This window comes from Larus michahellis, chromosome 3 (genome assembly GCF_964199755.1).
Source record: "Larus michahellis chromosome 3, bLarMic1.1, whole genome shotgun sequence".
NCBI classification, from domain to species: domain Eukaryota; kingdom Metazoa; phylum Chordata; class Aves; order Charadriiformes; family Laridae; genus Larus; species Larus michahellis.
The window spans coordinates 94,969,544-94,985,722 of NC_133898.1; the positions used below are offsets into that span (position 1 = coordinate 94,969,544).

The window sequence follows — 16,179 nt, forward strand, 5'->3', positions numbered from 1 at the left end:
TAAAGCACACTTACAGCACCAGCATTATACTGTAACCAAGTGGTTATAAATTACCACTTATTGTTTTTCTCATCTGGAAAGTCTGATTAACATTCTCTGTAAACAATTGCAAGTCTTAAGCTACAAGACAAAGTACAGTTCCAACTTCCAGTACGCTGCACTGCTGATCTAGGTAATGTGACTACAGTTTAAAAAAAAATATTGCTGAGGCAAGCGGATAAATACCTCACATAGGGTTCAAATGGAAGAATGAATGAATTGCATGATCTTAAAATGATATTGTAAGCATTTATGATGCTGGCAGTCTCTTCTCTTCATGAAATTTAGGCCAAATGAACAATTCTCCTCACATCACCCGATTTTAAAAAGCGATAAAGATTATTCTAATACTCAACATGGTTATTTTAGATTGCTTCAGATTAAGAACTTCCAGTGCTTTACTAATTGAATTTCTGGATGCTTTTCTTCTTACATGTTATCTTTCATATTCCATCATGTTCAAAGAGAAAATGGCCTGAACTAATTCCTCCTAAAAACTTTTTTGCAACTAAATTTCATAAACAAAAATCTTACCTTTTTTTTAATTAAATAAACTTGCTAAACAACCACATAATACTCGCTCCTCTAGTTCACAAGCCACAAACTTGATTAATGGCAAAAGTATTTGCAGGGTAATCACACTGGGAGAAAAGCAGGGGAGGAAAAAACAGTCTCAGCAAGAGAATAGAGGAAACATATTTTATACCGGTATTTAAAAAACACAAAGAGCACCTGAATGCCCTGCATGCTTAGCACTGTACTGAGATACACTATGTGATAAGTAAAATCACAACACTTCCAAAACGATACAGCTGGAGACTTCTCAGTAAAGTCGTGGGCAGAAGAAGGGGACATGAATGAAAACTATGACGACAGTCCAGCACTGCCAATTGAACCTCCTGCTTTTCCCTCAGATGCCACTGGTCCATCCTGCTTATTCTACCGCTACGGCCCCACGACTTCCCTTCTTCTCAAGGTAACAATATCATATGCCATAGCTCAGAATATTTCCCTTCATTGGCTCTTTCTTGTCCAGCATTTATGGATTTAACTATATTGTACTTCAAGTACAAGGGATAGAAGTTAAAATAGCACATCCCTGAAAATGGATGCCTAAAAGAAAAGAGCAACAAGAGCAGTAGCAAATGTTGAACAGCAATTCCTCCTGCTCTTTGTGTTTGGAGAGACAAAAGCAACCACTGGAATCAAAGACTTATTTTTTACTATTTTTTTTTCTCCCTAGCACCTGGGAGAAGAATCAAAGGGAACAACAGCAAAGCTTTCCTTTTTTTCAGCACAGGAAAAAGAATATGTTCAGGTGCCAATAATGAACAGGTACACAGATCTCCAGAGATATTAAGGGGCTCGTACTAAAGGTAAATTAGCTGGGCATCTTCCCAAATATGAAGCCACATGGGTGCCACAGCATCACTAACCAGGTGCTCTATCCGTTTTCTTCAATTTAAAGCAATTGCAACTTGAAACTTAGCCCAGAATATTTTAAAACATTACACAGAAAAATAAAATATTTGTTATTTTTTAAAAAAATATTTTCAAGTACTCTTTTATACAAGAATAAAATACTAATTTACGACTTTCCTACCCCAAGTTACAATTAACAATAAAGTAAATTATACAAAACCTTGTTGTTTACAACAACATCACAGAAACTAATGGGCCCCTTCAGGTAATATTTCTCTGTAACTTGCCCAGGAAACCAAAACCTAAAAACTAAACTTAAATACTACAGTTGATCACAAAATTTGTGAAGGAATATGAAGAGTAGCCCTAAGACATTCCATACTCTCAGTCATTGTAGAGAACTATTACAACACTGAGTTTAAGGTGAATGTAAGAGCCGTAACAGGCGAGTGCAGGCATTACACAGCAATGACACCCATCAAAGCTACACTGTCACACAGGTAAAGTTGACCTGGGCTTAATGAAAGTCACGAGGTAAATCATTCAAAGTGAAAAGGGGAGCAAGGTGACTGATATGCTGTTCAATGTGCTGCTATACATGAAAACGCTAGTGCAACAGTTCTCTTGCTGTAGCTACTGAAAAGTCTATTAAACCATTTAAATAATACAAGCCTACATTTGCTATACAATGTCATAAAATTTGTCTACAGATAGATGTCTGCATAAAATGTAGTAGTACTGTAACTTTCAACTACAATTTCATTACATGAAAAAATGTAGCACAAGCCTAGAACACACATTCTTCTCTGTTTCGGAACCATTTTTTTTTTCCATATCCCTAAATTCCTTCCACATGAGATTTTCCTCCAGGTGTTGGATGACATCTTTTTCTTTCTTCTCCATCCTTAATTTCACTTTTTACACAGCTTTACTTCAATACACTCCCAACCTTGCTTTAGCTTCACTTTTTTCAGCGTAGGTACAAATGCCCTAAATAAATGCAGAGGACTATACAGGTATTTTATTATAATTGCAGGTTCCAGCAATGCCAGTCACAGTCATTGTACCCCACCAAAAAAATAATATAATGCAGTCAGAGGTCTCCCACCCATGAAGTTAACAATTCTCCACCTAGTAAATCAAACCTGTGCAAGTGGTATCAATAATCCATGAGCACCCGCTAACGTAGTTAAGAGAAACAATACAGTCTTGCAAACCAATACATAACTCATTATGATGGATAGAGACAAGATAAAAAACAGCTCAGCCACAAGATTAAACCATTGTTTGAGATATGGATGAATAATTTTAGCAAATGTACCCCCCCCCCCAAAGAACAAAAAACAATCCCCACAAAGAACAAAAAAAACCCACCAGTTTTAGGTTGACACTCAATATGGGAAAGCCAGAGTAATTAAAGCCTGGCAAATTTATAAGGAACTAAATTTTTCATAGGTCTTTTAGACAGTTTTAAGTAGATACAGAGCTAGTACATTCCCTTTTAATTAAAAAAAAAAAATCTGTATGCAATTGAGCTGGGAGCAAAATTTCAAGCAAAACACACTAAGAGCAAAAGGTGAGATTTGTCCCTTGAAATTCTGTCCTGTATTATCTGCAAAAGTATATTCTGCACAATAGGCAGCTTCTTGGTTCTTTAGGGTTAGTTCTATATAACAATTGAAATGCAATCAGAGCCAATGGGGAAAAAATTGCTAAAATACTCTGCTGGAATTATGCAGTAGCATAAAGAAATGTGTAATTCGTTTTTTGAATTTTATTATTTGTTTTTATGTTAAACAAAAGTCTTCAAGAAGTTCTGAAATATCCACATCAGCTTAAGATTCTCGAAAGTGCACATCAAATGGAACAATTTCTGAATACTAGTAGGACCAGTTTTAAAAGTCAAAAGCATATTTTGCAAAAATAAAGAGCTAGGAAAAAAAAAATCATCTGATTTGTTTCTGGGGAAAAAAAAACACCACAATTTCCAGACCTGCTTTTTCCATGTGTTAAACCACTATATAATCATGCAATAATTAAAGACCATGCATCTTATTCTAGGATATTCTGATGACATGACAGGACAGTAATTTTTTTGTTTTTCTATATCTACATGCAACAGCAAAATGCAAATTCTGTCCTATCATATTATTAAGTGAAATATTATCATAAATTTCAGGACAGTGCAAGTTATATACAAAGAACAAATAATGAAATTGCAAGGTTTTTCAGATCAGTTCAGTCTCCATCTTATAAAAATAGTAATAAAGAACTTATTAAGATACATCCAGAAAATCAAGCATTTCAACACGATAAAGGTCTTAATATGTGTCACAGCCTTCAAAAGGTGCATAACAAGACAATATAAAACAGGATAATACACAAGAAAATTATTGTTTTCTATGATAATGAGTCAATTAGGTAACCAAATATTCAGAATTTTATGCATTAATTCAGCTCACCAGATATGCAGGAGGAAATAGTCAAACAGGCTAAGAAATTTCGAGACACTTGGGGGATTTTAGGAGTACTTCATAGTAGCTTAGCAGAAAAAGTTACTGTAGAATATTATGAGCTTATTTAGAAGAAACCCTTCGATTTTGGTGAGCATTGTTGTGTGGCAGACCAAAAGTGAAAGCAGTCCATAGAAACAGGCTCTTTAACGCAAAACAAAGACAGGAGGGAAGATGAATGGTTTGCCCAGACCTACACTAGTAGCATTCAAAAAGGTAGCAACATAATGAAAATTAAGTAATCAATATATGTATCAGGTCAGGGTTTAGCCTGTCATCCTACTAGGTACAGCTCTAAGACCTTTGGTAAATATCTTAATGATTAAATATCTTAATGAAACACAAAGATCTTCTTTTTAAAAAAAAAAAAAAAAATCAAACATTTACATTTGGAAAACTCTGCAGTCTATGTAGTCTATGCACCCTATGTTTGTATTACAAGAATTTCAGACTGCCTTCAAAGCCCACTGTGAAAAGAAAAATACTTACAATAAGCCAAATACAATGCATTATGCTATTAACAAATGCATATGCTATTATACAATAATTCAGTAAAAGGCAGCTTAAATCTTAGCATCACAAATTTCAACATTATCTTAAAAATTACAGAAGTATTGCAGAAATACTTAAAACTACATTCTCACAAGGTAAAGGTTAATAATGCGCAAATAATAAAAATCTATAGCATCTGAATCCTAAATAAGTAGTTAAAAAATGTAGCTGGCTCAACTAAGTGATAATAGCAGGATAAATAACTGCAGACATTTAAAGAAAGGCAATACTGTAGAGAAGTAATAATTATCTCTATGGAACAATGATTCATATATGATTACCATTGTGGAACTTCATCCCAACTTCCATCAGAATTCAATCAGTACCAGTTGTAATGGAAAAAAAATAAACACACATATTGGAGCTGTAAAATAGCTGCTAACTATAGACTACACACCACTATTTATTTGGGTAAGTGCTTTTAAATGTGAAGCTTGTAATACGGGATGTGGGCAAAAGGGAAAAGGTTTTATGAGGAATTCATGAACCGTATCATCAGCACTATGCTCCTCAACGTTAACAGAAACTACAGGCAAATGCCTTGTCTCTGTTTAATCAGGGTTTTCAATAATTAGACTCTTTCTCAAGTACCACCTACCAATACATACATAAAAGCAGACACAGGAATTCAAAGATTGAGAACTATTTCTATACTGGGAGGGAGAAAGGAGAAAACTGACCTATATATACACAAACGCCTCAGCTTTGAGCTACTTTCCTGAAACAACAAGATGCATCAGAACAAAAAACAAGGCTTCCATTCAAAGCTTTCTTGAAACATAGAAGAGCAAAAAGATGTGAATAACTGGTTTCTAAAGTGGTTATATATTCTCATAACTTTAAAATGACTGCCTGCAAGCATGGTTCCAGTGTTCTGCTTCTGGAAGCCAAGCAACAGCCCGCGGCATGCTCTAGCAACCTGAAACTGCAAGAACAAAAGACACAAGTTTCTTATGGAAACATTGACAAAGTTAACTGTCATCATGCAAGCAGTACAACTTTAATCAGATTTTATAGGTACGAGATCCATTCAACAAGAAATCCAAGGAGCAACATGTAAAATGGCAAAAGATCAAGAACAGATAGCCAAGAAATATAAATCTGTTCCCAGGATACCTGCATTACAATTGTACAGTTCAATGCCTAGTGAGTGCAGTTAATGAAGAAAAAACCCACATCAGGCTCGCTGATCTTGATTTTCCTTTATTCACAGTCCAATTAGATGAAGTAAACTTAAAGTAATGGGAAGAACAAGCTGATAGTCCCATAGGTCTGCCAGGACATGCTGCCTATTAAATATAGGACACCAAGGATCTACTACTGACAATTATTCAGTCACTCTGATGACAACAGTTGACAAAAACGCCACCTGTGCATTAAGGAGAAAGCTCTAAAACACACTGTAGTAAAGGCTCCCAAATAGCTTTGATGGAAAACAAGCACACAGTTTGCCCTAACCTGCTCCCCAGTGCTGTATTACCCACTGTGGCTGCCTCCTCTTTTGCTCAAATTTGCTCTTTCCAGTGAGAGCAGATGTTTTTTCAGCCTGGTGAGCATTTACGTTGATGTCCATGGGGAGGTCTGCAGAACCTTTTCTACAGAAGAGCAAAGCAACACCAAGCACCCAGAATATCATACACTCCTTTACTTGTCTGTAGTACAGTGTCCTAAAGAAGCAACTTCAGCATTACTATTATTCATAATGTCAGCCCATAAACTACATTTATGCAAAGACAACACTATGTTTTTTCAAAATTCACAGTTATCCAGGCTCACAGCATTTCTTTGCACAACAGTAGCAACAGTTTAGAGAAAGTTAGGATGACTGATTAGATAATAAATGCAAATCATCATCATTATGCATCGCAAATACTTGCCTTCTAAATAATACAAAAGCACAAAAATGGGCAAATTTTGACTTGCAGAAGTGAAAATGGCAGATTGATATTAATCAATTTAAAGTTTAAATAACATACTCAGCTCAAATCAGGGTGAATAAAATACAGTAATTTCCACAATCCCTTAAGAACACTTCAACCCAAGCTAGATTTCCCACTTCCAGTAATACATGCATTTCAATATAAAAAATGCTACAACCACAGAATTTTACACTGAATGTGACCAGTGAAGCACTGGGAAGTGTGCCATTGGCTTTTTAAATCAATACCACAGCACCCAACAGTTCACAGACAGAAAAATGCACACAGCCTAATCTCTCCAAAGCTTCCAAGTAAATCTGCTAAGCATAAGGAAGGGGAAAAAAGTTTTGTCTACAAATTTAATTTCTGAAAGGGAGAAACAGTTTTGCAGGTTATAAAGTAACAAATTTTATAGATATTTCAAATACATCTCATTTTTCAGTTTCTTGAGCAGCACCCTTAATGGTAGTTTAGCCTTACAATAATAACACAGCTGATCAATCCAGTAGTAGGAAAGTGTTACCTTCCCTGATCGGAACTGACTTCTTTGCTGTGGCTGCAGTAAACACAGATGTCTGCACGCACACCCAACAGCTGGGGAGTCAGCAGAACATGGTCGAGACAGAGGGTTTGTTATCAGAAATGTATGCTGAGAAGCACATTAGTTTCATGTCTTCGTGTTTACAGGTGAAAGTATAAAGAGGAGAGATGACTCCCGATCCCAGCTGAACACACAGAAGTAGGATGCTGACATTAGAATAAGCACAGGGAATACATTCTCTCCCTTAAAAAAAAAAAAAAAAGTAATCCACTCTATGGACAGATAACTACCCTCTCTGAATCAGAGCCACTCTATCACTCATACTCCAGCCCTAGGGAATAAAGCAATGGCTTTAATCAGAAATCAGGGAAGATTATCAAAGTAAACACATCTTACCGAATTTTTCACTGTCCATGAAATAACATAGTGCTTTGAGAATGTACATATAGACAAGAGGCTCAGTAATGTAAAGACAACCTTCACTGCTACATTTCCTAAGGAAGCAGCAAAGGCAGCACATACTCTTTAAACAAGCTTGTGTCACTTTTCTAACACATAACACCACAACTTTTTATGCTGATCTATTCAGCTATATATTAAGAGTTGATGTCAGGTTGGCTTTCAATCCTCTAGAGGTAAAGTACGAAGAATTGCATTGTGTGTCATTACCAAGCACTATACCGGAGCTCTATGCAAGTACAAGCTATACAATCTATTCAGTTTTTTTTTTTGCGAGAAGCTTTAGAAAGATTACAGATCAGTGTGTGCTTTAATGCATGTAAAATTCTTTCTGTGCTCAATAAAAGCAAACTGCTGACAGACTTGTCTTGCAAAAGGCTTGCTTACACCTCTGTAAGGGAAATCTACAACTTTTATCATGAAAAATGAATTCTAAATAAAACAATTTTTCTGTCTTTTAGGAACAGATGTATAAATAAGGACATCTGTATGACACTACTGAGATCTTGCATTTCTTCCATATGGCTGAAGTAAGTGGCTGTGGTGACTGAGCAAAAATGTCCTAAAAGAAAAAAGTTTAAAAAAACTTGCTCAAGTCAACAACCTAAAATAACTACATGTAACCACGCAAGTATCTCACAGTACATCGCATCACACCGCAATGTTATGGTTATGTAGAGAGAGCAAAAAGCAACCTGGCATGGGAACAAAAGCAGAACACAAGGACAGGAAGCCAGAACACTCGTGTCAAGTCTGCAGTGGATCCAGGCTTCCCAACTAAGTCATGGTGAAAGGCTTAAGAACCTAAACACACAGTTTAGACATACTGCCCTTTAGGATTCACTGCCTAGGCAACCACAACACATTATATCCTTCAGAGACTGAAGTGTGGTTTGAGCACACTGATAATCTGCTAACACCGAACTGATAGCAAAGTATCATGGCCCTGGGAACAAAAGCTTATGAGCTACTCAGCTCTTCAATTAGATGGTGGTAAGGGTACATGTTTAAGAGGAGCACGACCTGGATTCAATGCCTTGTCAGCACACGGGTTCTCCAATCCAATCTTTTGTCTCCTGGGGCTGTGACCTTGCTGTCAAATTTTAGGATAAACTGGGAGATCAGCCTGCTCATATTCTATTGCTGTTACTAACCTAAATTGCACAGAATAAGCACCAGGCACCAGTAACAGAGAAAACAAAAAGGGAATGTGATCATTCCTGTAAAGAGGGCACTCTCCAAATGCTGTGTTTTATTAAAATGCTCTACAGCGCAAAAGGCATCAAAATCTGACAGATTCAACTAGTGACACTTTCAGCGTGATCTGAATCTTTTGAGAGGAACAGCTCAAGTTTCAGCGATCATGACATACAAGCACACTGTCTCAAACCTAAGTATACAACCGGAAAATAAGTGATACATTAAAAACAGTTCTTGCCATCATCAAAGGAAAACAAAAAGTCAAGGGTTTGGGTTTTTTTAAAAAAGTCTCCGGTACAAACACTTCATAAAATTCAGAAAATAATCACTTCAGAAGTTAATTTTCTAAGCACATGAAAACTTAGATATAAAGCTCAGAAGAGACATCACATCAAGCTTTCACAGCATTGAGCCTATCAAACAACGTATGCACAGAAGGCACAATGCCAGCAGCCTGAAATATGTTCAAAATGACAAATTCTGATTGAATACAGACAACTAAGGAATATACATTGTATTTAGTTTAACATTTTAACATGTCTGAATTTCTGTAAAAAGCAAAGTATGAAATACGGGTCTAAACTAACTTAAGTGACCTAAAGTATTTCTTGCATGTCTTTTTAAGTTGTCAATGATTTCTCTTGATCCAGAGCAGAATGCTGTTTTTTTAGGAATGCTAGAGAATCTTGAAACAGGCTAGATCAATTTTCAGGAGCAAGGAACTGTTTGTATCTATTGCTTTTAAGTAAGGAAGGACATCTTTCTTGCACAACAAGCTTTCCCAAGTTAAAAAGTAATGAGGCCTTACATAAAAAAATATATATTTATATAAACACACACAGATTCTTTGCTTTTATTCTAGAAAAGAGATGTTGGATATTTTTTTAAACAGGCCAACTAATTATGTCCTTTCTGTCAGCAGTAGATGCCATCTCAGCTATACAATAAGGGTGCTATTTATCTCACCTGACTTTACACTGCACTCAATCAGGGGTCCCTTAACTTTTTTCTTTAAAAAAAAAAAAAAAAAACACCCAAAACTTTTAAACCAAGACATTTCCAGAGGCCAATTTATCTCATTCCAAAATAGGCTGATGGAACAGCTGGCATGAATGACCCTCAGGAGATATCCTTTCTCTAGAATAGCTCTGTGAGCTACTGTAACTAGCTCAAGCTTCAATACTCATTCTTAAACATCTGAGGATTGACAAAAGAAAAATCTAGTGCCCGTTTGCACATTTACCCACCCCAGGAACTGTACTAAAGCAAAGGTTTCAATTACTGCTGGGATCCATTCAAAGCCCATGGCAGTCTGCTCCAGGCAGGTGCACCCTCATCTCATACAGATGACAAATGCTAACCTATTTCAAAACTGAACATGATTTCAACATTTTTAAAATGCAAAGAAATATCAGTAAAATTAGGCAGCAATTTTTATTTATGTTCACTATATTTATTATTTATGTTTCATTCAGTTATATATTCATAAATATGCTCATAGGAGCAATGCAAAGTCAAAGCAGCTGCTTAACTTGGCTAAAAAGAGGCCTCTGGTGGCAGTTGTGAAGTATAACTTCTCATAGTTCTACGAAATACGTATTTTGATAACATAATTTTCTATATAGAAACAGCTACAGAAAGCAGACTAAGCAGTAAGAGCTGCAACGAAAATTTTGACATACTACTGCTCATCTCCAAAGCATTAACCATTTCAGCCCATCCTTCTTCATGCCTACACCACAGTTGTCAAATTAAGTTGCATATATTTCCAGTTAAGTAAAGTAAAGTATCTCATTTTTAAATGGCTGCATTGAAAACTTCAATGTTGAAGTTATTTCCTTTCTAAAGATAGTAACAATTAAATTAAGATTATGAGGCCTGCTCATTCCCCAACACCAATCATGAAAGCTCCTTGAATTCGCTTTAAAATTACATAGACTGACAAGGAAAATTCACAGAAATATTTCCATATAAAAATGCAGCATTTCTAGGGTAAGCATAAAAATATAATAAGCCTGCAGAGTAAAACATATTAGACCGGCAAATGCATACGACTTTTGTAAAATTCAATTCCCATATTAAAGCTTCATGACACTGACCCATATGGAAGATAGGGAACCCAAATGTTAGGGACACGATTAGGAACAATCACACAGCCTACAAGAAGCTAGAAAAGGCTCCCTGCCTTCTAGAAAGAGCCAGTAGACAGGAGAATAATAATACCGCGGAGAATCATAACAGGTATGTTAAGGATGGTATGAAAGACATGAGAACGGAGACGTGTGCATGCAGGGACTGAAAGCAGCAGCAGGCCAAGGACTGAAATAGCAGCCTGTACTGATCACAAAGGAACACCACTCCCAGCAGTAAAACCAAGGGATGTGTTTTTATGTCAAAACCCAAAGTCCTGCTCTCCAATAAGATCGCAGCACAGAATCCCATCAGCAGAGAATTCTGCATCCCAACACCGGCAGAATGGCAATAAGGTTGTAGCACATCACATACACCGTCCTTTTCCTCTGAGTCCAACAGGACAAGATGATGGACGTACAATTCAAATATATATGTAAGACAAGGGAAAAGAAAAACTTGGGCTGAGGTTTATGGAGGCTGACATAAATAATAATCTGAGGCAAAGGGCAGCCCCGTAACAGCTGGTGATTTGCTTATTGGCCGGACTGGAGTAAAAATCAATCCCATCACCTATTAAGAGCCTACAAAAAGGACTTCAGCAGATGAATGGCCGACTGAGGACTTTCTCTGGCATGGCCAACTTTCCTACCACTCTCTCTTGGTCCTTGACACTGGCATCTCGGGAAGGGAATAACTGATGTATGGCAAGTCCCATCACCAGAACAGACTCTGAAAGCCACTGTCATCTGCAACAACTGCACCACCCAGCTCCTCTTGGGGAAGGCTACAGCAAACAGCTACAACTATCCCTTCCAACTTTCTATTTATGATGGTGATTACCTTAAAAGCTGTCCAGGATGCAAATTAAGTTTAAAAGTTCCAGTATTGCATAGTACCCAATGCAAAACCACTAATTATTTTCAGCAGAGCAAACCAGACAACATTAGAAAAGAAGATAATTTAACATTTCTCCCATCAGGCTGGCCAGCCTGCAACCGTACTAATACAAGAGCAATGCTAAAAACATTTACTATTTGGTATTTGTAATAAAATGCTGAACTGCCTAGCCAATGTGCACCATATCTCTCTCAAAATAACTCACTTTTAATTCTTAGTAATGAACTCATTAACAGATTTAAAGCAACAGGTCTAACTGTTCCATCTTTTTATTTATGCCACACTTGCCTTACAAGATGTTCAGGATAGAAGATAAGATTAAAATCTTCATGGAATATCTATTTTTAAAGCACAAATTTACAAAACATGGTACAATTAAAGCTCTGCACTTCATATTACAGCTGCATTTTTTCCCAATGGCATTTCAGTGCAGGTCCAATCCAACGAAACAGACATAACTACGCTATTCAAAGAGATGCTTTGTTTTCACAGAATGATGGCTCAAAGAAGGCAAAAAATTTAGCTAAAAAAAAAAAAAGGAATAATTTCAGTTGTCCTGAAGGGATTGTAAAGGATTTACTGCTGCCAAAGTTTCTCTTCAGATTGATGACAACTCAACACGTTCATTTTTGACAGATAGAAAGTACATCCAAGTAACATGAAATACACCGCAAACAAACGCTGAAAACACTTCAGCTGAGAAAAATCAAATTTATACAATGCAACACATGGCTATACATGTAAGTACACAACATGTTACACATCCACAACCAGACAATAGGACACTGCCAATAGCAGATGCCCAGCATGTATCTTTCCTCCCATAGTCTGCTCCATCCAGAGCCATCAGCAGTCCCCCAGAAAAACATAACAGTAAAATTCATACTGCGGAGACATACGAGCTTTGCCATAGAGTAGCAGAGCAATGGTTCGTCTTTCCCTTTGTCACATTTAATCTGTTTATACTCCACCTGATCAAGAGCAAACCCCTTACCGAGCAACTACAGACCAACGTATATGTAAGTACAATAACCACTTCCCATGGTTTCTCAGCATACAGCAATTCAAATTCCAGTTTCAGCTGCCTTGTGCTTTGAAAAAAAAATTCTTTGCAAAATCAAAGACTCCCATACTGCAGACAAGGACTTCACAATACCCATGAATTTCAAACCAGATAGTCGAGAATATAAATGCTGCCCTTTCTCCCCAGCCCAAGAATTCATATACCTTAAGTCATAGAATCAAAAATATTTATTTCTAGAAATATGGATAAACAAAACTAAGGCACATTATTGCAGACCTAAAACTAGATAAAGGTTTTGGTGTAAAACAGCAGGGGAAAAAAAAGAAAAAAAAAAAAAAAAAAAAAAAAGAGATTTCACCTGATCTTTTCAGACCCAAAGACAGAAAGATGACAGAAAGAGCCAGTAATCACGGAAAAGCAGTTTTCAAGCACAAGTCTGAGTAAATACTGCCCTCTGCTTTGATACAAAAACCATATATTTAACACTATTTTGAATCCTGAACCAGAATTCTCTTTCAATGCTAAAGCAAATGTTTGGTCCATGTAACACACATTTACTCTTCATATATGATACAGAACAAAAAATATAAAACAATATATACAATATAGTGCAAAAATGTACGCCTTTAAAAAAAACTTAAAGTACAAAGTCGTCATTATTTGCATTTCAACTGTTGTTATTAGCGGGGTTTTTTTTGGTTTGGTGTGTTTTTAAATTAACATGCATCATTTCCTTACCTTGCAAATGGTCTCTGTATCCCAGGGTAAGATGGTCCTCAGATCAATAACTTCACAGGACACACCAAGCTTTTCTTGAGCCATTGCTGCCACCTCTTTGATCACGTGTACCTGAAAAGGCACCAAGTAAACATTTCTGTTTAAAATGTTCTAAATTATGCATACTGAATAAGAGCAGTGATTTAATATATTTCTGGCATGTTTAGGAGAAACCTTTTACTCAGTAATCTAATAAGCATTTATTACTCAGTTCATTCTTCTTATTTACCACATACGTTATTCCTAGCATTTCGAGCACCACTTCAAAAAAGTAACTAGATTGAAGAATTGCTAAAAACAAAACTGTTGCTTTCTAGAAATGTATCTTTCAGTGAACCGTATTAGACCTCACTATTTCATATTTTTAGTCAGTTTGGGGTTTAGGATAAGTTTTTTTAGGACTGTAACTAAGCTAAGATCCAAATATATCCAAGTAATGTATTTTGATGTAGCAGTTACATGAAATTCTGCAAGAAGCATTACATACATTCAAAAACAGCCCTAGTAACTACACTTACTACAGTTTACAGAAAGTACAATAGATTACCAAGTGATCATCTTCAAAGCATTATCTTATGAACGGTCAGGAGAGACAGTAAGTATCACATAAAAAATTACCTGTAAACATCCAGTCCTGACCCCCACAATTAAGCATATTGGCACTAATATGACAATATGACCAACACAGTTTAATACCAACATTACAAATGTTGCATTATCTCATTATTATAATTAACATTTTACTAAAACAAAAAGTATTCCCCTCTAGCAAGAGACGTGTACTGAATTAGAATACACCAGTCAAGGAATATATTTAGCAGCATATGTAAGTGCGATAAAGTGGAGGTAAAACAATCCACACCTATTAGCATCCTTTTCATAAGGTATTTTATGATATGAACAGAAAAGAAAACAATATGTTATACAACACTTTTAAGCAAAACAGAGTGTAAGCATTGGCTTCCCTAAAACAAACATTGGCAAGTAAATGCTCCAACACAGAAAATAACAATTGTTATGACAACAACTCAGGTTATCCTCCAGAAATACCTCAGCAAAAAATATTTGCTCATGAGATATGAGGATAAAAAAGAATTTCTTGATATGATGTCAATAAACTCTGATGTTTTCCTTATTGCTAGAATGTTTCGTAATACAGGTTTGGACTGAGGCAGATGATGACCTCCATCAAGCAACATCTAGGCACAGGTAAGGGGTTGGAGGCCAAGGACCATCCCCAATAAGCAATTTGGATGAGGTCGTCTTGGTCTGGAAGGCAACAGAATTTAACAACATGGACACAGTCAGGCAGTGTCAGTTGCCTGAGGGTCAGAGACCAGTATTAAATTCTACATAGAACAAAAATCTATGCTGAAACAAGATGATTAAGGATTTAAACATGCATCTATTAAATGCAAATACAAAACAGCTAAACACCAAAGGACTATTATAAAAGGTAAATCAATAAAAGTATTGTAACAATAAAAACAAAAAAAAATAGCTTGCAGTGTTTTTGTTTAAACTTCCAATACATCTCTGGCTGTAATAAGAGGGTTTGAGAATTTTCAACATGTGACACGGGATGGATGTTTTTGCCATTTCTCTGATGTATAAGTGAGAATGTTTACCCAGTTCACAGGGGATAAGGATTAGTTAATGACCATAAAACACCGAGCACAACTGGAGAGGAACTAAAAGCCGTTACTGCCTCTCATTAGTACCACCCAGGAAAGCATGCATCAGGCAACCCCACCAGAGCAGCAGCTGCCAAGCAACTACCTAACATCCGAAATCATATGAGAAGCAAGCAGTGAGCACGTGAAATCACTCTGCCTATTGACAATAAAATCTGGATTGGTTGCACATTTAGCAGTCAAGTTCCAAGTTTATTTACACAGCCTGCAAACACCCTCAGCACAAACTCACTGAACCTATTTGATCTGCAGAAGCCTGACACATCCAGAACACGCTGGATTTACTGCATATGCACTAAGCATCTGTCCCCACGCTGTTCTACACAGTCAACTCCCATGGTTTGGGCAGCTCCTAAATTTGGATTAGGACTGCACATCTGTCCTATTATTATTCACATCAAAAGAACTGCCTGTCTTAACACTTGGCTTACATTTTCCAAGCTCCAAAGCACATAGTTTTCTTGAAGGATGTCACTCCAACTCCCCTCTGTACTACTGCCTACTGGGTAAACTCAGGATACTATTAAATCACCATGGCCAGCTTTCAAGCCATTACTTTATCAATTCAATTTTGGGGAATATGATGAACACTAAGATTTCATCCAAATGGAGCAAAAATTTGCACTTCCAAAAGGGAACATGGAGATCTATAGAAACCGTTTTCTGCTGGAGAAATGAGTACAAGATATTGAAGGAGTCCATGATGTAATACCAGTGCAAAGTATCAGAGACGAGTAGAAATAACCATAGATTTAAAGGAGATCAAGCAGTCTGAGGACAAAGAAACTATCATAGAAAAGCACTGAAGGTCACAGTTTAAAAAAAAAAAAAAAAAAAAAAAAAAAAAAAAAGGCACAACCCCAGAGATCAATTCAATACTCTTGTGATAAAAGTCACAACACTCTCTCCTCTAAAAGCTCCTCAGATATAATTAGGCCAGGAAAACAGCAATTTCTTAATTATAGGTTAAAGGCAATAAAAAAATATTTCTGATTATCTCAAACTAGAT

The 16,179-nt window shown here is 36.4% G+C and overlaps 1 protein-coding gene across 2 annotated transcripts in view; it reads right to left on the reverse strand.

Annotated features, from left to right (window-relative positions):
- Positions 1-16,179, reverse strand: part of BCKDHB (branched chain keto acid dehydrogenase E1 subunit beta) — a 130,438-nt gene that overhangs the window by 74,047 nt on the left and 40,212 nt on the right. For both annotated transcript variants that reach the window (XM_074581309.1, XM_074581310.1), the window contains exon 8: positions 13,438-13,548. In XM_074581309.1, the coding sequence (XP_074437410.1) occupies positions 13,438-13,548 (111 nt within the window). The remainder of the gene's footprint in view (positions 1-13,437; positions 13,549-16,179) is intronic.